Here is a 21,042-nt window from a genome sequence, read left to right as displayed (position 1 = left end):
CTCCTCTCACTCTTTTCTGTGGTGTCTCTTAGAAATAATTCCTTCCTAGAGACACTCTTTTCTCCTTTCCAGCCTCTCACAGTCATAGCCCTTTCTTGCATTCCCAGCCAACTGTCCTCTCTGGCATCGGTTCCTTTGTCCCTATTCACAAATTACAGGTTTATTTTTCTACTGCTGCCTCATGTCAAAATCCAGGATAGCTCTATCACCTCTATGACTTGTCTAATGCCTCCACGTCATGCTTGTGTCTGACCTAGAACCAAAAACAACCTTTCGTTTTTCTCTTAATGAGCTCCTTTAGATATGAAAAGCTAAACATTTAGGTAAAAGCCTGAATGTCATTAAACAGGTCTTAGAGCAAGGCTTAGTTCCAGCTTCTTTAGCGTCTTTGATAGGATCAAAATCAGATATATCAAATCTGGAAACTGTGTGAGTTCCTGCCTGTGGATGCTCAGATTGACTTAATTCTGATGGAATTTACAGCATGTAATCTACAGAGTACTTCACCAATGGGAGTTATTTAAGAATTAGTGATAACTGGGTTTATTCAGTTAAAAAGCCCCATGTCAGCTAGAATAGCTTCCTGCACACCCTGGTTCAGCAGATGGGTTCAAATATTGATTTTGGATTATAGAACCTCTCCACATTGGTTGAGGTTGATGCTAGAAGATGCTGAAATTTTTAGTTATTCTCTGTAGAACTCACAGAATCATAGATCACAGCTATAGCTGTGGGTTCCCAAATAGACTTTAACACACTTCGCTAAGGATTTTAGATATTAACACACTTCGCTAAGATATTAACACACTTCGCTAAGGATTCGAAACTCAACCTGGAGTTGTTTTTAAGTGTTTGAATGGTCTAGCTAAGAGCCACTGAGGAAGGTGACCAGGCATGGCACCCTGCAGCACCTATGGAAAACGCGTCCTCATTCAGTATGGTGACTTGAATAGATTAACTGTGAGGTGGCTCCATAGGGTAAGGAAAGAAACTATTTATTGTATGTGGTTGCATTGCCATTTAACTTAATTCTCACAAAAACCTTGACAGGCATTTATTTAAAACCTTTATTTTTACACATAAGGAAACTAAGGCACAGAGGTTAAGTGACTGGATATACACCCTTTTTCCTGTTCTACCGTAGTAACTTTTCAGGACCACCAAAGATTCCCCAGTAGAGCAACAGGTAGTCTTACAAACCAAGAGGATCAAAGTGCTCTTAAATTCCCCCAAATCTCTGATTTCTCACATAAAAAATATCCTAATTCTTATTTGAGTAATGATTGCATTCCTGTTTGGATAGCAGTGATTGGAATTGCTGGGTTAAATGATATATCTATTTTTAACTTTTTGAGGAACTGTTTTAAAATTCTTACCAGCAGTACATTAGGGTCCTGATTCTTTCATTCTTGCCAACATTTGTTTTCACCTGACTTTTTGATTATAACCATCCTAATGTGTGTATAATGCTATCTCATTGTGGTTTTGATTTGTATTTCCCTGATAGCTAATTATGTTGAGCAACTTTTCCTTTATGACTATTGGCCGTTTACATATATTCTTGGAGAAATACCTATTCAGAACCTTTGCCCATTTTAAACTGGGTATTTGTCTTTTTGTTATTGAATTGTAAGAGTTCTTTGTATACTCTAGATTCAAGGGAGCCTATTCAGATACATGATTTGTAAATATTTTCTCCCATTTGCCGATCTGTATTTTTACTTTTTCAATGGGATCCTTTGACACACAAAGATTTTAATTTTGATGAAGTCCGATATCTACTTTTTCTTTGATAGTTTGTGCCTTTGGCGACATATCTAAGAACACATTACCAAATCCCGAGTCATGAAGACTTACTTCTGTGTTTGCTTCTAAGAATTGTAGTTTTAAGTTTTACTTTTATCTGTTTTGAGTTATTTTTTGTATATGGCGTAAGGTAAGAGTCCAAATCCATTCTTTGGTATGTGGATTTTCAGTTATTCCAGAACTATTTGTTAAAAAGACTATTCTTTCCTCATTTAAGGGCCTTGGCACCCTGTTGAAAGTCAGCTGATCATAGATATATGGTTTTATTTCTGGACTCTCATTGATCTATATGTCTATACTTATGTCAGTACCACATTGTGTTGAATACTATTGCTTTGTAGTAAATTTTGAAATTGGAAAATATGAGACCTCCAACTGTGTTCTTCTTTTTCAAAATTTTTTTACCTCTTCTGGGCACCTTGAGTTCCCATATGATTTTTAAGATCAGCTTGTCAGTTTCTACAAAGAAGCCAGGTGAGCGTGAACTGAATCTCCAGATCATTTGAGGTGTATTGTCATCTTAACAATATTAAGTCTTCTGATCCATAAACATGTGATTTTTTTTCCATCTTTTTTTAGATTCTTTACTTTCAACGATGTTTTATAGCTTTTATAGCTTTCAGAGTATAAGTTTTGCTGTACTTTTGTTAAATTTAATCCTAAATATTTTATTCTTTTTGATGCAAGTGCAAATGGAATTTTCTTTATTTCTTTTTCTGATTGTTCATTGGAAGTGTATAGAAATATAATTGATTTTTTTATATTGGTCTTATATATTGTATCCTACAACCTTGCTGAAATTGTTTATTAGCTCTAATAGTTTTTTTAATGGAATCCTTAGGATTTTCTATATACAGTCCCTTTTATTTTATAATGTTACCTTAAATAAGTAGAAAGTAGAAATGTCTTGACATAAAACCCTTGAAACATGTGACAGTCATTTGCTTTAAGGTTTTGATATCAATTTCTGGAATTCTAAATCGGAAGAGCTTCTTTGGAAATACAGTGGCCATTTAACTCTCAGCTGTGAAAAGTAAAAAAAAAACTAGGCTGATTCTCCTGTGTTGACCTGCAGCCATACTGAGCCTGTCAAACCAAATAACACATTCAATCTCATATATTTTGAAGACTCAGACATCCAGAAATGTTTTAGAACCTCTTTCTAACTCTAATTAAAATCTTACTGCTCTGTCATTGGGAAAGAATGAGATCCGACATCCTGCAAACCATAAAAATATGTTTAAATTTTAGTGGGATTTCCTGTGTCTTTAAACCTTTCAAATGACATATATAAGATCTTGTGTAATAACACATTGACAAATATGTGGATTCCCTTTCCCATGAATATGATCTGATTTAGAGAATGTTAACTGACTATCACAGCTGACTGATGACAATTCTCTAAAATTAATTAGAGGTTAAAATTTTCAAAACCCAGTGTCTGTGCTTTAAGCCACATTATACGTCTACTTCAGCCTAAAACAAGTGAGAAATTTGAAAGGTGCTGACCTGGCTTTCCAGTCTCATTACCCCTCAAATGAGAAACATTGCCAGCCTAACACTAGAATTGGATGAAGTTACCTTGGCAGCCCCAGAAGTTTTCTTGTCACTGTTAACAGAAGGTTTGTTTCTGTACAGGTTAAAGGATCAGATCTTAGGGGGAATTGACATGCTTTTGAATTACCTACAAATATTGGCTGTCAAGAAATTATATAGTAGTGTAGGTTAGCTGTTAACCAACCACGTACAGTTGATGGATTTCGTGATCCAGGATAATGAGTATTAGTCTCTATTGCTTTGATCTTGTATATATAGACATGGGCAAAAAAAAAAGAGAAAGACAGAGAGAAAAGAGAAGAAGCTTCCTTTGAAAAAAAAAAAGTCAAAAACTTTAAACCTAGTAATAATTATGTTGAATTGTCTTTATCACCATAATACTTGCCATATACTCTAAGTGGTTTTATCCTATGGGCATTTCATGTGACTCTTTCCAGTTCACACACCGTATCTACTTTTGCACACATTTATTACTCATATACCATTTTGGCCCACATTGCAATGAAATGTAGTAACAATCACAAATCTTGAACTTCCTTACAGTGAACAAAAATTCAGGAAGTTCTGTTCTCAGATGGGCAAAGGGACTCATAATTAGTTTATAAGAATTGATTTTCAGACCAGACAGTTCAGGATAGAAAGGTTATGAGCACAAATAAACAGAATAAATATAAACATTGATCACACAACCCAGAAAATAGATGCATCTAGATAATTGTGGTGATATATCAGCTTTGACTACCACAGACAGCGGCCCATCAGCTGCAGTCCAGGAAAGAATTGAATAATTATTTGTGATCTGCTGATGCCAATTCCCCGTTTCACCTTGGTGATCTCAGGGAATTTTCAGTAGAAGAAACATATCCTCCCTTAGCTTTGCTCTGGACCCAGGCTCTTTCATAATTTTTCTGAGCTACTCCTGAGTGTAAAGTCTAGCTTTTGAACAGCGTAGGTCATCTTAATGTTTTGATTTGTTTTCATCATTGCTTGCCATTTTAGTATCTGTCATTTTAAAGTCTGCTAAGAAATAGCTTTTCCATTTAGCAATCAGAAGTGTGGAAAAATAACATGCATGGTCCACTTTCCAGGGAGTCTTTTAGCAGTTACTTGTCAAATTTAAGTATTTTTTTCTTAATATTTCTGATGATGTTAATTCCTATGATTAAGACGAATTTAGTTTGTAGAATGTCACCACATATTAAAGTCTCACCAGCAATGTCTTCCAGTTTCTTCTAGGACATCCCTGGAAAGTTGGAATAACAGGAATAATTCAAAGCCAGATCATTTAACTTGAAATTTTGGAAAATTAGAGGTTATATATGTTTTCCATATGAACATGCAAATTATCCTGAGTGTGAAATCCTCTGTTCTGCATTATAGTTTATGTGTGTACTAATGCAAATATATGTGTATACATGTCAGTAAATTCTTACTTACAACTTAAGTCAGCTTGGCATTTTACCTTAAGTCATGCATCGTTTTGTGTATAAAGGATATGTTGCGCATTTCTTTCCTGACACTTTATTTGCTCTCCTTAATCAGCGAAAAATTGATAGATAATTTTTATTATTTAATTATATTATATCCTAGATAATTATTTATTATCTATAATAATCTATGAGAGATGCAATTATCTCATAGATAGATAACATTTAGAAACATGTTTCAAATCTGTATTCTTGTTACAAATTTGATAATAAATGTCCTATAGATGTAACAGCTTTGATGAGGCAACTTCTGGAACTGAATAGTAGACTCCTTGTTAACTTATAAAAGTGATGCTTGTCTTCCAGGAAGGCATATATCCAGTAAAGCTAAAATACATTCAATTGTTCAGTCACAGTATTCAAGAGTAGAGCTAGAACACTGCCTTGTCTGATGCTAATAATAGGCGTTTTCTCTCTCAAGGAAGGCTTTGCTCTCTCCTCTCACTCTTAAGGTGATACTGTGATAAAATTCAGAAGGAACTTTTATTACTTACATCAGAGGCCAAAAGGTGCCTTTAAGATACCCTTAGGGTAGGAACTTATACAACCTGACCAATGAAGTCCTGTTGGAGAGAGAGAAGCTAAGCAAATGCACTGAGTTGCTTTGCTTGATTTCCCATGTTTGCTCTCTCTTTCTCTGTTCCTTTGGTTCCTGGTTTGGCTTTGCCTCTGGACTTTAGATTTTATCTCTTGGTATATCCTCATATGATCATTCATTTTTGGACCAAGCTTAGGTTTACATTCCTGTTACTGGCCCAGACTTAATTTCTGTCTAATGTCGTTAATGCTATGAATGACTGATGTTAGAGTTTAGAACATATAATTTGACCTATAAATAATTCCTGACTATAGATTTTAAAACTGAGAGTAGATCAATAAAATCTTTGAAAATCTTAACATCTTGACTGCTTTTCTCAGTGTAAAAATGGACAGTGTTTAGCCTTAAACCTGCATTTTTCTATGGGATATGGGATTGAAAGACTTGCGCCTACAGTTAGTGACTAAGGAGAAAGACTGCTACTTTTGTCTGCTCTACCTTGCTTGACTTTTTGCAAAAGCTTCTTTTTAAGAAATGAGACACTTCTGTGTTCAGCTTACATACGGTCTTGGACACTTTATCAGGGTCCCTGCTCTGCGCCAGATTCCTTTGCTCCCTTGCAGTCTCTGGTACACCCCTGGGAGGCAATGGACTTCATATGCCCTTTGCTTTGTTTTTTGGTTCCTGCTTTGATTCTGTCTGATTACCTGGTCTACGCAGTCTGCTTCTATCTCGAGCAGGTTAACACATAGGCTACCAGAAACTTAATACTAAGTTATCTTTGTTATGGCTCAATTGAGATTCCTTTTCCTGATTGAAACATACATGTCTCTAGAGCAGTGTTTTCCAAACTATTCCATGAAACAGATCCATGGACTGTTAATTAGTCTTCTATGAGAAAAGGAGATTACTCTGGTCAAATGGCTTAAAAATCCTAAGTTCTTTGTGGGCACTCCCAAATAAATACTATAATATTAACTACTCTGAGAAGTCTCACAGAAACGAAGACTTGTCAGATGACTTGTATTTGTTTCCTAAATGCCAATGTCCACGAAACCTCTTTTCTTTGGAATACCTACTCATGTCTCAAGGATCACCAGTTTTCTGTAGAAGACATTTTTGGAAATTATATTCTTAGAACTTGAACCATAAGTTAATAACCTTCTCCATCCACATCTTCAACAATAAGCTTTTAACAGGTTAATTCTGATTTAAACAGCAGATCTCCTGACATTTGTATTATGTTAGATAAAAAATATATAATGTCAAAGGATTATCTGTTTAAAACCAGGCAACTAATGAATCAAAAAGTACTTGACAGGAGGTTATTTTAGTTTTGTCAATAAAATGTAAAAATAGATGTCTTAGAAATCAAGGACACAGTAATATGAATTAGTTCAGTTATTGCTATCTGTGTATTACCTATTAATTCACTTTTTTTTTTTCTTTCTGGTTTTGGTATGAAACTGATGCCAGGATATTCTGGCATATTTGAGAAAAGTAGAAGATGTCTGGCCTTAATAATTTGAGGTTGAAACACAGGAAGGGCAAAGTTTAGACGTTCAACTTATTGCTTTTGGTAGAGATTGAGTGTCAATTCTAAAAGCTTTAAGACTCAGTAAGAGAATTCCATAGTGTGGATGCTTCACTATATGATTAGATTTTTGAAGTGGACAAGGTAATGTTTATGTTAAACAGTTATGATTTAGGAAGGCTTAGACTTTTTTTTTTTTCGGAACAGAGTTAAAGTAAATGTTTTTCTTTTCCTTTTCTCATTATTTTGAAATGAAACAACAATTATGACATATATGATGACAGGCCACACATTATCTTTAGAGATGAATTGGTTTCATTCTCACCCTAGGGTAAACTCAATTAATGCCAGTTAAATCTTCCTTTTTTCATCTGAGTTACACGAAACCCAATGGTGATATCTCTTTCAATAAGCTTTTAAAATTTTATTTGCAATGTTTGATAAAATTTTACATATAAATGAAAAGGAAAATAGGTGGCCTTGGGGATAACAGAATTTAGTTAAATAAGTAAAATCATTATTTTTTGGAGATTGGATAGATGGAAATTGTATCCTCCAAACAAGTGAATTAAATCACTGTTTTGATATAAAGTCAGATTTAACAAGAGTTTTTATATGAAAAGTTCTATGAGTAGTTCTTTATTGATTTAATAATAATAAGGGTACTCTCTTTTTAACCTGCCAGCACCTACTGAAGCCTTTCTTTCCTTTAATACCCCAAACATGTTTGCTATTTAAGATAGGGAAACCAGTTACCCAGAAAATCATGCCGTCATTTTTCTTCATTGGCCCTTTGGTATGGCGTTTGGAGAAGTTGATTTCTTCCATCATATGGACTAAAATTGCTGTTTGGAGAAGCAGAGTTTTCCTCAGTTAATTATATTTCTCTGCCTTGCTCTGGTTGGCTGATCACTCTTGTTACTGAAAAGGAACAGTACTCTTGCCTCATTGTAGAAGTACCTCACAATGCAGAAAACGGAGGCAACAAAACTGATATTCCAGCTGTAATAACAAATCCAAGTGTTCCACCTTGGAAGGAAGCGTGCTGGCCTGCTGCCCTCTTCCACACTTACATTCCTTTCAGGCCAAATGCAAGTGTAATGCTGAGGTGAACGGGGCTGCTGAGGCTGCTTGGGGTGACGCAGTCTCTCTTGTCTGCCTGTCCCCAGGTTGCTTTGAGCCAAATCCATAGGTGAGTGAATCGCCTGTCCCAGACAGCAGCTACCCAAAGCTCTGCAGCAGAGTTAGTGCTCTTTAATGTGCTGCTTGGGAAGGATGGAAGAGAAAGGGCCCCTTGTTTCTGAACAAGAACTTGAAATGCCATTCATTTAACAAATTATTAAGTACATACTATGCAACTGGTCCTGTGACCCTTAAGCTTTTAAAACTTAGCGGGAAGGGAGACATGCTAGGAATGGGGAGGGGGAATCTTTGTTCTTATAGTATATTTTTGGATGTGAGATTACTGTCCTTTGCCAGCCTAGGTAATTAAGGACAAAAACCCATTCTCACCTCTACCTTGCTTTTTTCAGTCAGGTAAAAGTCATTTTTCTTTCTCTTCTTCAAATAACTCTTATTGGGATTTGGCCTAGTTTCGTTGGTAGCATTTTTAGATTTGCAGTGAGAAGAGCTGATATGGGTGATTTGGCCTTTTCCCCCGACTGATTTTTCTTGTGTTATAAAGCTAGGACACACGCACAGAGAGTAATGGCTCTACACAATCCCTTGTTACATATGGATTTAGTTAGGTGAAGATCCAAATCATGAGAGCTCTGCATCCCAGCTGTCTAATGTCTCATAGAATCAGAGAGTGGCCTCAGTGAGATAGAAACAGGACCCACAGCTGCTGTAATAATGGGCTATCAACGTGTTAGCTTCCTCTCTACCTCATTTTATACTCCTCCCCGTGCCTGCTATATCTGCTTAGGTATTCTCTAATGCTGTCTCCTTTAGCCACTTACGTGCTCATGTGTGAAAAGCATCATTTAATTCACATTGCATTTATTTCAGCAAGTTGTTATGTTAGTTACCCAAGTAAAATTCCAATTTAACAAACTCTCTGGCATTTCCAGAATACTTTATTGTGACATGTTAAGTGATAATGAACATACTACTTGGGTCTAATTGAGCCTGGCGATGAACAAAGTAAATGTCCTGCCTTTCTTTGTTCATCAATAAGCAAATATAAGAGTCTCTCCAACCTAGTTAGAGCCCCTGCTAGCACATACAGTAACTTTGTGAGAACCGCAAAGGGCACTCCTTCTGGGCAGACAGATTGCAAAAGGTATCCACCCTGGGCAGAGCAAGCAGAAAAAGGGTGCCCCTTCCTCCAGGGAGGCTTTGGTACCTTTGGTTGGTTGAATGGGATACTGGCCCCCGTACACTCTCAGCCCTGCCCAAGTGTAGGCCATGACCTGCATAACTATCAAGGCAGCCCTGTGTCTAGGACAGGAAGGCAGGAAACAGCATTCCATTCTGCCTCTTTCCCGTCCCCCTCTTCAAACCCTGGAGGTCTTCTTGTTTTGTTGTTTGCTTTGATGGGAGTTAATCCATTTTGATGGTAGAGATAGATGAGAGAGAGAATTACTATTTGATTTTAGGGTAGACAAAGAAAAATAACCTCAGTGACATTTCAATGCAACTTTCTCTTTCCAACATGCAATGTTAATAAGTACCTCATAGCCTTTTACATTCAAGAGAAAACCCGTTTCCTGTCTGGTAAACCAAAGAATCCTTTGGAAAAGTTTGTTCATTTTAAAGAACTGATTGTAACTTTATTATCAAATGACTGCTTCTACGGCCTATGGGAATATATGTATATAAAATGAAACTTTTCTGGCGTGTGTTCTCTTTTTTTATTGTGTTATTTCTTATCACTAGTAATAACAAAATGAGGTAACATTGAGTTTTCTGCTTTAAAGTATAGAAGCTGCTACCTTGCCATGAAAAAAAGAATTACGTGCTTTTCCCCATCTCCCATAAACAGAAAGGGACTGAATAGTACAATTTAGACCCTTTTTCCTCTTCTGATTGCAGGTGATGTGTTCCACATCACTGCTCCCAATAAATTCACCTTTGAGGAAGCTGGAGAAGGGTGTGAAAACCGAGATGCCCGCCTGGCGACAGTGGGGGAGCTCCAAGCGGCGTGGAGGAGCGGCTTCGACCAGTGTGATTACGGGTGGCTGTCGGACGCCAGCGTTCGCCACCCTGTGACTGTGGCCAGGGCCCAGTGTGGAGGTGGTTTACTTGGGGTGAGAACCCTGTATCGTTTTGAGAACCAGACAGGCTTCCCTCTCCCTGATAGCAGATTTGATGCCTACTGCTTTAAACGTAAGTGTTTGGTACCTTTTTAAACATTACAGATTTTTAAAAAAATACTTCGAAGCCGTGCAATTGATGTTCAACTAGCCATCGGAATGATTCCATGTCTTGCAGTGTGTGCACGGAATGGAAACAGTTCAGTGACTTTCAAAACCAAGGAAATGCAACAGCAGTGATACGGTTAAAACAAGAAATTTGACAAATGGTGTTTTTAGAGAGGATGAGGAAATGTCAGGTGAAGGCCTTAACTGTGATGCATTGCACTTAGAACCATAGAACATGTTTCTGCGTACTTATTTTACATTAATTGCAGTCCTTGAATGCAATTAGATTGTTGACGCTATAATGCTGGGACCAACTGTGGCTGAGTTGAATCCTTGAACTCTGTTTATTTCGTCTTTGTTTGCTGTCACCCTTTCTTTTAAATGGCGGAGGATTTACATTTCAGTAATTGCAGGTGAGTACTTGGAGCTGACGTGGATAATACCTAAAAATGAACCATGCTATAAATAAAAATCTTATTTTATCTCATTTTATTTCAAATAATGGAAATATGTGCCTTATGCTTAATTCTCCAGCATCACATTGAAGTACAGTATATGTTTTTTGCAAGCCTTAACATAAATAGGCTATCTTCAGTCAGGTTTACTACTTAAAATGGATTTTAAGTAACATTTCTCAATATTCATGATATAATTATTTTAATTCTTCAGATGTCCTTAAATTATTTTAGCACTAGTAGTCACATGCTATAGTGCTTGTAGAATGCTTAATTACACAAGCAAGTAATCCAGAGTCTCACTGTGATATTTAGTAGGATCTATATTGTGCCAGCAAAACAAATATCTCCTAGAATTTTTGGTGACCTTGAGTATGTTCAAGATAGAGCCACGTTATATTGAAATACAGTGAGAACTTTTTACTAAGTTTCCAATATATATTGTTATAGCGATACGTACAATCATCCCTTGGTATCCAGGAGAGCTTGGTTCCAGGACCTTGGGAATACCAAAATCCGCAGGTGGTCAAGTCCCTTATATAAAGTAATAATTGCATATAACCTACACACACCCTCCTGTGTACTTTAAATCATCTCTAGATTACTTATAATACCTATACTATGTAATAGTATATAATACCAACTATGTAAATAGTTGCTGGCACACAACAATTTCAAGTCTTGCTTTTTGGAACTTTCTGGAGTTTTGGGAACTTTTTACTTTTTTTAATCAGAAGTTGGTTGAATCCTCGGATGTGGAACCCATGGATATGGAGGGTCAACTGTAACTGAAATGAGTAGAAAATACACTAGCTTATTTTGTAATTGGTTTCTGAAGTGAAATATACAGACATTCTTCATCAACCAAAAAGACACAGAACTGGGATGTCTTGAGTAGTCAGGAGAATAGATGTTAGTGCAACAGAAAGGTATGGTTTCACATACTGCTATTTCCCAGCTAAGATACTTCTGTTTGGATCTCTTCCTGTAAACTCAACTTTCTGAGTGTTAAAGCCACGTGTTGTGTATCAGTGTGATACAAGCTGGCCATGAAAAGCCATTGAAAATATTAATTTTTTTCCCTAGGCCCCGAAACTACAGAAAATGTCTTAATCACTTTTAGGAAAACAAACAAACATCAACAATAGTAACAAAACCTTATCCCCAGAAGTAGAAAGATATCATTCCTTTAAGCCATATACCCATAATGGGTTATGGGTATATTTTCAAGTAGTTTAAGCTTTAAAATCAGTTTTACACTAAGTGACTGATGTGATTAAGGAAGAAAATCAAATCTGTGTGTGTGTGTTGGAGAGGGGATGGGGACAGGTGGGTTAGAGAGGTTAAAGTAAGGAAGGAGTTGAATTATCCAGCATGACTACCTTGTTTGATTTTATTTTCTTGTGCATTATAAACGTGGCACTAGAAAACTTTTAAACATTTTTGTTCTCCTTGAGAATAAATTTAAACCAAAGCCTGTCTGTAGCCGCAAAGAATTCATCCTGATGTGTTTTAAATTATTTATTTAAATAAGGAATTCACATGAATGTACAAAATAACAATGTAGTTAGATTCAAATAAAATAACCACCTAGTAAAAATCTATATAAAATATGAATAAAATTTGAAAGTTTAGGTCCATTTTTTTTCTTCCTAATTCATCTGAATCTATATAACTTAGAAATATATAACTGGCAAATATAATGGATTCAAATTTTCATTTTTCTCCCCATCTAAGCTAAAGGCTAGATTCTTATTTAGTCCTTCTGTAAGACTCTACCATACTCAAAATTTATTCAGCATATAAAAGTTTAAGACAGTTTAGTCATACATAAAAGCCTTCCTTCAACCACACACAATGCCAACAGCCTCCCCAAATTTCTAATTCGTTTTTCAGAGATTCTTTTAAAATATACATTTTTTTACTTTGAAAAATATTCTCAAAATGACTTGCCTGCTGTCCAGTTTCCCACATAGTTGAGTAGTGACTAAATTTATGTAGTTAAAGTTGGTAAGAGTTATGGCCTTAAGGACAATTCCAAAAGTGATTTCAGAGATGTACAGCTGGCTGGTTAAGTAGAAGAATTTAGAAATATAAGGATATTTTTCTTGTTTGCTTTTACCAAAAGTAGACAGTGTTTTTAAGGCCACTTCATGGTGAATAAACAATACCAAATCTCACTTTGCTCTAATTCCCTTTTCCTTTTAAAATCACTGAATAGAACATTAACAATGGCTGATGATAAATATAATTAGAATCTGAAAAACAAGTAAATTAATGTCCTTATGAAATAAAGTTTTCCTGTACATTTCCCCTTGATGGTTAAATTGTGCACTTTTCATTTTTCTTTGACCTCAGAGTTAAGCAAGTTCTATGAAATAGAGTTATGCAGGGCTTTGAAGGATCATCCATACTCCCCAATTTAAGTGAATCAAAACTATTGATGACTCATAATAACCTCTCATTTGATGTTATTAAAGATCTCCAGGAGAGGGAGATAGGGAATGTTTCCTAGAAAACCCATTCCAATATCCTATTACTATCACTCTCAGTTTTTCCAATTATCTAAATCCTTTGCATTAGAATTTGAGTTCATCTTTCCTTCTTAAGTTGGAGACCAAAATCTAAATTACAGCATTTCTACTATTGAAAACAACTGTTCGTTTGTCCCTCAGTGTCTCCCTCAGTTGAAACAATTTCCTTGTTCTGAAATTTTAATTTCTAGGCCTCTAATCACCTATGCCATCTTGCTTTGAACCCTCATTGTTTTTCACATCCTTCTGTTGGATTAAACTTGGAGCTAGAGATAGTGGTCTAGAGAAGGCTAAGTAAGTACCCACCACATCCTATGCCATCTTTCTTATATATTTGTCCACTTTTACAATTGACCTGCCCTTCTAACCTATGGTCAGTATATTATATTTTTTGTGCCCTAGATCATAATCTGACCATAGTGTCAAAACTTATCCTTCCCAAACTGGTATTTTTTTAAATGTCTCTGTTTATTGAATTGAATTGGTTAGCATTCAATCACTCGTAAAACTTGAAAAGTTAATTTGAATTCTAATCTCATTGTTCCAAACTTTACTCTTTCCTCAACCATGAACCCGGAGTCAACTTATTGAATATCCAGTGATTTCCCTATAATGTAGGCAGTATGTGTATAAGTTAAATCAACCATCATGCTGCTAATAGGGTTTTTATCTTTTATTAGGAAAATCTGCCTCATGTCTCACAACAGAAGCACTGGAGAAGATAGTCCATAGGATATAAAATACCATAAAGTACAGTGATGTGAAACATCTGTGTGGCAGACAGCTGCAAATGTTGGAAGGGAGCTTTTGTGGGAAAAGAATCCTGCTGCTTTCTGTTGGCTTCCTCGATAATAGAGTTGAAGGGACACTGGTAGTTTTCCAGGGCAAAAATTTCTCCATGTGAATCCTCCTTCTGGAGGGACACTTTTAGAATAATCTGGAGTTGTGCTTTCACCTTTGTAATAGTCATCATTAATACACTGGCATTTATTCTTAAGACATTTCTTTGTAGATATTTGTGTTTTTTAAAATTAGTTCCTTTGTTTTGGAATGGTTGAAGCAAATGGTGCAGATGCTCAGATATACTGAGTTGTGATGGAAATCAGCTGTTAAGTTGATGAAAAAGCAACCCAACCCCAAAAGGAAGTCTGAGGTTTTCCATTCCAAATAGTAGAATTAATCAACTTAATTATAAGCAGACTTCTAAACAGGGCTCTCAAATTATTGAAAACCCTTGGTTTTGAAAACAAAGTCACATAGATCCTAGCTTTGTAAAGGAGATTCTCTGAGACATACTACTGTCATATTACTGTGTTCCGGGCCTAGAGGAAGGCAACACCAAACAGTTTGGTAATAATTGATAATGACAGGCAGTTATGTAGTTTTTGAAATCTGAGTCGTTCATTTTTAAAATGCTATAAAAGTATTTTCATAGCACTGTGGAAAGTTGTTAACGTAGAACTTGGGTTGGAGCATAGGAAGACCTGATTCACAGGCCCTCTTTTGGCCCTATTGCAGTTATCACCTCCTTTTAAGTGAATTTCATCAGCTATGGAACTACTCAGAGGGAAAAAGCAAAATTAGCTTTTTTTTGTTGTTAATAATAATATGATTAAATTTTCTCTAATGTGCAGTGTGCTAAGTGTTTATATTATGTTTCCATGGGAACTTTCTCTATATGTACATTTTACTGTTTCCCCAAAGAATGCAGTTATAAAACAAACATGATATTTGGCAGTTAAATGAGGTAACAGTTATGGAATTTCAGAGGATAGAGAATTGAATGAAAAGAAAAATAGTCAACCTCACTTAGGTTCCTTAAGTTGTTCTTGTCAATCAAAATAACAAAAGCTTCTTCCAGGAAATGAATGCAGAAAAAGCTTTCTTAAAGAAAAGGGAAAAAAAAGTTATTTAACATGTTTTTGAAGAGTGCGATTCTTTTTTGTTCTGTTGTTTAGTTTTGTTTTAATACAAAGGGATAAAAAGTGGCAGACTAAAGAATTTTTAACTACATCATAATGAAATGGCCCCCAAGTTTTTGTTATAAAACTGATGAATCTGGGCTTTAAAATGGTCTGGGAAATGACAACAGCTAATAACAGCTCATACCAGACAAAAAATGAGGAATCTGTTACAGCTCAAGTCTGATTTACAACAAAATCACATCATTTTATCATTAAATTTTTAAAATAGACTTTATTTATTAGAGCAGTTTTAGGTTCACAGTAAAATTGAGTGGAAGATGCAGAGATTTCCCATATATTCCCTGCCCCCATTCATGCACAGCCACCCCCATTATCAACATCCCCCATCAGAGTGGTATGTTTGTTACAACTGAGGAACCCACATGGACACAACATAATCACTCGAAGTCCATAGTTTACACTAGGGTTCACTCTTTGTGTTGTACGTTCTGAGTTTGGACAAATATGTAATGACATGTATTTGCCATTCTAGTATCATACAGAGCAGTTTCAGTGCCCTGATATCATTAAGTTTTGATGGAGTAGCTGGAGCTCAAAAGTATCCAGTTTTGTTTTCCAAGGACTCTGGTTTGGGGATTATTAAGAGTAAGCCACAAGATATTACAGATACTACAGATATTACAACTTTTATCAGGGGAACAGACATTACCCATACAACTAGTTTTAAATCATACAGGAGGTAGCAAAACAATGACTACAGATTTCCTCAGATCAGTTCCTTCTGAGTCTAGTGGCAATCAGTTTTTGATTTTTGAAAATCTGAATTAAAAAAAAAGAATAACAAAATCTTTATGTGCTAAGCTGCTGCATTTTCTTTATGTTGAGATGGAATCTTATCTACAACACTGTCACTTTTATACACAACTTAAATTTCTTTAAACAGGCCAGGCCATTCTCTGTAAATCTGGAGGCATTATAATGTAGCATTTTATGATGACATGTTACTTTATATTGCCTGAGCCCATTCTTTCTGATGCTCAGGGTTGTTTCCAGTGATTTGTAATTACAGAGCTAAAATATATCATGTGGGTACTTTACTTCCTGTTCTATGTTTGCATTTCCTGCTAAAAGTAAGGCTGGAACCAAGACCCTTAAGAGTTACAAACATAATGTGTAGAACATAGAGCAAGATGTAGAACTACAACAAATGCCAAGCAGCCTCGGCCAGAGGCATTTTATTATTTATTATAAACAAGGTTACTCTGCAGATTTGAAAGGAATATGAAGACAAATGTCCAACACCGGGGATCAAGTGAATAGTGGTGTTAATATCCTGTTTTTATGAAAGCCTCCACATTATGGACAATGTAATCATTGATATGTAACTCGGGTACATTTGATGTGGCTTTTTTGTTGTTTTGCAATTTGAGGCACTCCCTCTCCCCAGAGACATTATGTAGCTAGAGACAGAAGCCTCCAGAATAGTAGCACTAAGTTCTCCTACTAGACTTCAAGTTGGTGCTGTAGTTTCTGATAAATAACATACCTACTGTTTCCAAACTCTGCATTTATTTATTTATTTATGTTTAACTTCTCCTTATCTTAAAACTACATAGTATTCACTTCCCTTAGCCAAGAACAGTCATTCATACCTATGGGTAAAACCAGTGTTAACCCTTTCAATATAAAACAAATGATCAATTTGTGATGATTAAGTGTTCAGTTGTCTGTCTTCAGATTAATTTAAGTATAGTTTTTAGACTTCTCTCCATCAGAGCGCACTTTGGGGTTGCCCCAAAGTACACAACAGCACTTAACAAACACACTGGACGTACAACTTTTTATTAGTGACTTGTCTAATCAACTCTTTGAAATTATTTTTCTAGCTAAACAGAATATATCAGAGGCTACTACCACCGAACTGAATATGCTTGCAGAAACTGCCTCACCCACTTTATCGGAAGAACTACAAATGGGACCCGACAGAACTACACCAATCGTCCCTTTAATCACTGAATTACCTGTCATTACAACAAAGTTCCCTCCTGTGGGACATATAGCCAATTTTGAACAGAAAGCCACAGTTCAACCTCTAACTATCACACACAGAATAGCCACAGAATCACCAGCGCCTGATGAGAGTACTAAGAAGCCTTGGGATATGGACTATTACTCACCTTCTGCTTCAGGACCTCTTGGAAAGCCAGACATATCTGAAATTAAGGAGGAAGTGCCCCAAAGTACAACTGTCATCTTCCATCATGCTACTGATTCATGGGATGGTGTCAAGGAAGATATACAAATGCGAGAATCAGTTACACAAATTGAACAAATAGAAGTGGGTCCCTTGGTAACATCAATGGAAATCTCAAAGCACATTCCTTCCAAGGAATTCACTGTACCTGAAACGCCATTTGTATCTACAACAATGACCCCGGAATCCAAAACTAAAAAGAAAGCAGTAAGCACAGTCTCTGAATCAGTGACCACAAGCCACTATGGGTTCACCTTGGGAGAAGATGATGGTGAAGACAGAACATCTACAGTTAGATCTGATCAGAGTACCTCGGTCTTTAGCCAAATACCTGAGGTCATTACAGTATCAAAGACTTCAGAAGACACCACCCGCACTCAGCTAGAGGAGGTGGAGTCAGTCTCAGCATCGACGATTTTTTCACCTGTAACTATGCCCAACAGTGATGGGTCATCCATGGACCACTGGGAAGAGAAACAAACTAATGGTAGGATAGCTGAAGATTTTCTTGACCAGTATATGTCCACCACACCTTTCCCATCACAGCATCATACTGAAGTAGAATTGTTTCCTTATTCTGGTGATAAAAGACTAGTTGAGGGAACATCCACAGTTATTTATCCCTCTCCACAAACAGGAAGAGAAAGAACAGAAACACTAAGACCAGAGATGAGAACAGTTACTTATACAGATGATGAAATACAGGAAAAGATCACCGAAGATTCATTTATAGAAAAAATAGAGGAAGAAAGCTTCTCTGGAATGAAGTTCCCTACAGCTTCTTCAGAGCAAATTCATCATACAGTGTATTCAGTGGGAATGACCAAATCTTTTGATTCCCCAGCCCTGACAACAACAAAGCTAAGTGTGGCACCGGCGGAGGCAACAGGTGTGGAGAAAGACTTTACGACAACTCCAAATGGATTAGAAACAGATGGCTATCAAGATACCACAAAGTATGATGAGGGTATTACAACAGTGCATTTGACTCAAAGCACTTTAAATGTGGAGGTGGTTACTGTATCAAAATGGTCATTGGATGAAGATAATACAGCATCAAAGCCTTTAGGGTCCACAGAACATGCAGGCTCTCCAAAATTGCCCCCTGCCTTACTCACCACTATGGGAGTAAGTGGAAAGGATAAAGAAATCCCAGGTTTTACTGAAGATGGAAGAGATGAGTTCGCTCGTATCCCAGATAGTACTCAAAAGCCATTAGAGTTTACTGAGGAAGACACAACAGACCATAAAAAATTCACAGTCAGATTTTGGCCAACTACATCAATTGGCATCACAGAAAAGTCAACTTTGAGAGATTCTACGACTGAAGAAAGAGTTTCTCCTATCACAAGCATGGAAGGCCAAGTTGTTCATGCAACCATAGAGGGAAGTGCTTTGGATGAAGGAGAAGATATGGATGTCTCTAAGCCTGTATCTACTGTCCCCCAATTTACACACACTTCAGATGTGGAAGGATCGGCATTTTTTAATTATAGTAGCACCCAGGAGCCTACTACTTATGTAGACACTTCCCATACCATTCCTCTTTCTGTAATTCCCAAGACAGAATGGGGAGTGTTGGTACCTTCCATTCCATCAGAAGGTGAAGTTCTAGGTGAACCCTCTCAAGACATACTTGTCACTGATCAGACTCACTTTGAGGCTACTATTTATCCTGAAACTATAAGAACAACAACAGAAATTGCACAGGAAACAACTCAGGAAGAATTTCCATGGAAAGAAGAGACTCCAGAGAAACCAGTTCCTCCTCCCAGTTCTACAGCTGACACAGCCAAGGAGACAACAACACCCTTGGATGAACAAGAGAGCGATGGGTCAGCATATACAGGCTTTGAAGACAGGTTGGTGATAGGTTCTGAGGGAGTCCCAGTTTTAGAAACAACTCCAACTGGAAAAATTGAGCAGAGTATGTCTTATCCACCTGGTGCTGTCACTGAGCCCAAAGCAAAAACAGATGGTGTGGTAACACTAATACCAAGCATGGGGCCAAAGGTATCTTTAAGCCCAGGGCCTGAACAAAAATATGAAACAGAAGGTACCAGTCCAAGGGGATTTGTATCACCTTTTAGCACCAGTGTTACCCAGCTTATAGAAGAAACCACTACTGAGAAAATAGAGAAAACATCCCTAGATTATACGGATTTAGGCTCAGGATTATTTGAAAAGCCCAAGGCCACAGAACTCCCAGAATTTTCAACAGTTAAAGCCACGGTTCCAAGTGATATCACTACTGCTTTCAGTTCAGTAGACAGACTTCACACATCTTCAGGATCCACTGAGAAGCCGCCTCTCATTGACAGAGAACCTGATGAAGAAACAACCAGTGACATGGTAATCATTGGAGAATCAACATCTCGTGTTCCTCCCACTACCCTTGAGGATATTGTAGCCAAGGAAACAGAAACAGATATTGATAGAGAATATTTCACAACTTCAAGTACTCCTTCTGCCACACAGCCAACAAGACCACCCACTGTGGAAGGCAAAGAAGCCCTCAGACCACAGGCACTTTCCACTCCAGAACCCTCAGCAGGGACAAAATTCCACCCTGACATAAATGTTTATATTATAGAGGTCAGAGAAAACAAGACAGGTAAGTCTTTGCTTTCTAGACATACCAGTCAAGGCAACCAGCATTTTATCTTGAAAATTACTTTTGGAAAAAAAATATCAACATGCCAAATGCTGCCAGTAGAAGATAACTGGAGTGTGAAAAAATTCTGTTTTAGCTTCATGTATTTGTACAAGAATTGGAAGAATATGTTAAACAATTGGAAGAATGTTAGATATTATTTTATTTTAAAAGTCATAAGAAGCCCTGCTTTGTCATCTAATATAACCAAATCATCACTGTTACATCACTTCAGAACATGCAGAACAAAATGTTTTAATTTCAGTGTCTTTCCATGTGTTACTACTCAAGTGTAGTACTAGACTGTGTTAACATTCCATTGGTCTTTAACTATTAACCTTCAGTACTTACACTGTGGACAGCTAAAACCGTATTGCATATGCCTAGGGCTGATAAAAAGACATCTAAAGGTTTGTTTTGGGTTTTCTCTTCCATGATTTGCAGGTTTATCATACAGCTTTTAGGGTGGGTAATGTGGGTCTGTAGTGTAAATGTTATTTTAAAGAAAGTTCAACATATTTTCAAGCTGTAGTCTTTGGGTATTTTAATGAGGCTTTACATATTTAGAACAAATACAATCTAGCTCAGTTCTAGGAAATGCTGTCATCTATTGTGTCAAATATAATTTCAGAAAGTGGATATGTCAGCATTACCTCTGTTCCCTAAAAACCAGGCTGTAATTTTATTTATTTTATGATTTAGTTATTTTATCTCTAGGAATATTCACAGTGCCTTCTATTCTGTTCAAATATTTTATATATCTCTCTGGCAAATTTCTTAAAAGCTGTTTCTTTACATTGATTAATACTTGCAATTTTTATCATCAAACATAACTTATTCCTTCCTAAAGGTCAGTCAACGGTATCTTCTAAATTCAGTAAGCTGAATTGCGAATACATAGTGTATGCAATACAATAGATCTATTCAGGTTTGT

The 21,042-nt window shown here is 36.6% G+C and overlaps 1 protein-coding gene across 1 annotated transcript in view; it reads left to right on the top strand.

The window, feature by feature from the left end:
• The window catches only part of VCAN (versican), a 114,368-nt gene that overhangs the window by 31,721 nt on the left and 61,605 nt on the right, over positions 1–21,042 (top strand). The window contains exons 6-7 of the mRNA XM_060009193.1: positions 9,959–10,252; positions 17,088–20,069. Coding sequence (XP_059865176.1) covers positions 9,959–10,252; positions 17,088–20,069 — 3,276 coding nt within the window. The remainder of the gene's footprint in view (positions 1–9,958; positions 10,253–17,087; positions 20,070–21,042) is intronic.

This window comes from Delphinus delphis, chromosome 3 (assembly GCF_949987515.2).
Source record: "Delphinus delphis chromosome 3, mDelDel1.2, whole genome shotgun sequence".
Classification (NCBI taxonomy): Eukaryota; Metazoa; Chordata; class Mammalia; order Artiodactyla; family Delphinidae; genus Delphinus; species Delphinus delphis.
Note: the sequence above shows the minus strand (reverse complement) of the source record. Positions and strands in the feature narration are given on the sequence as shown.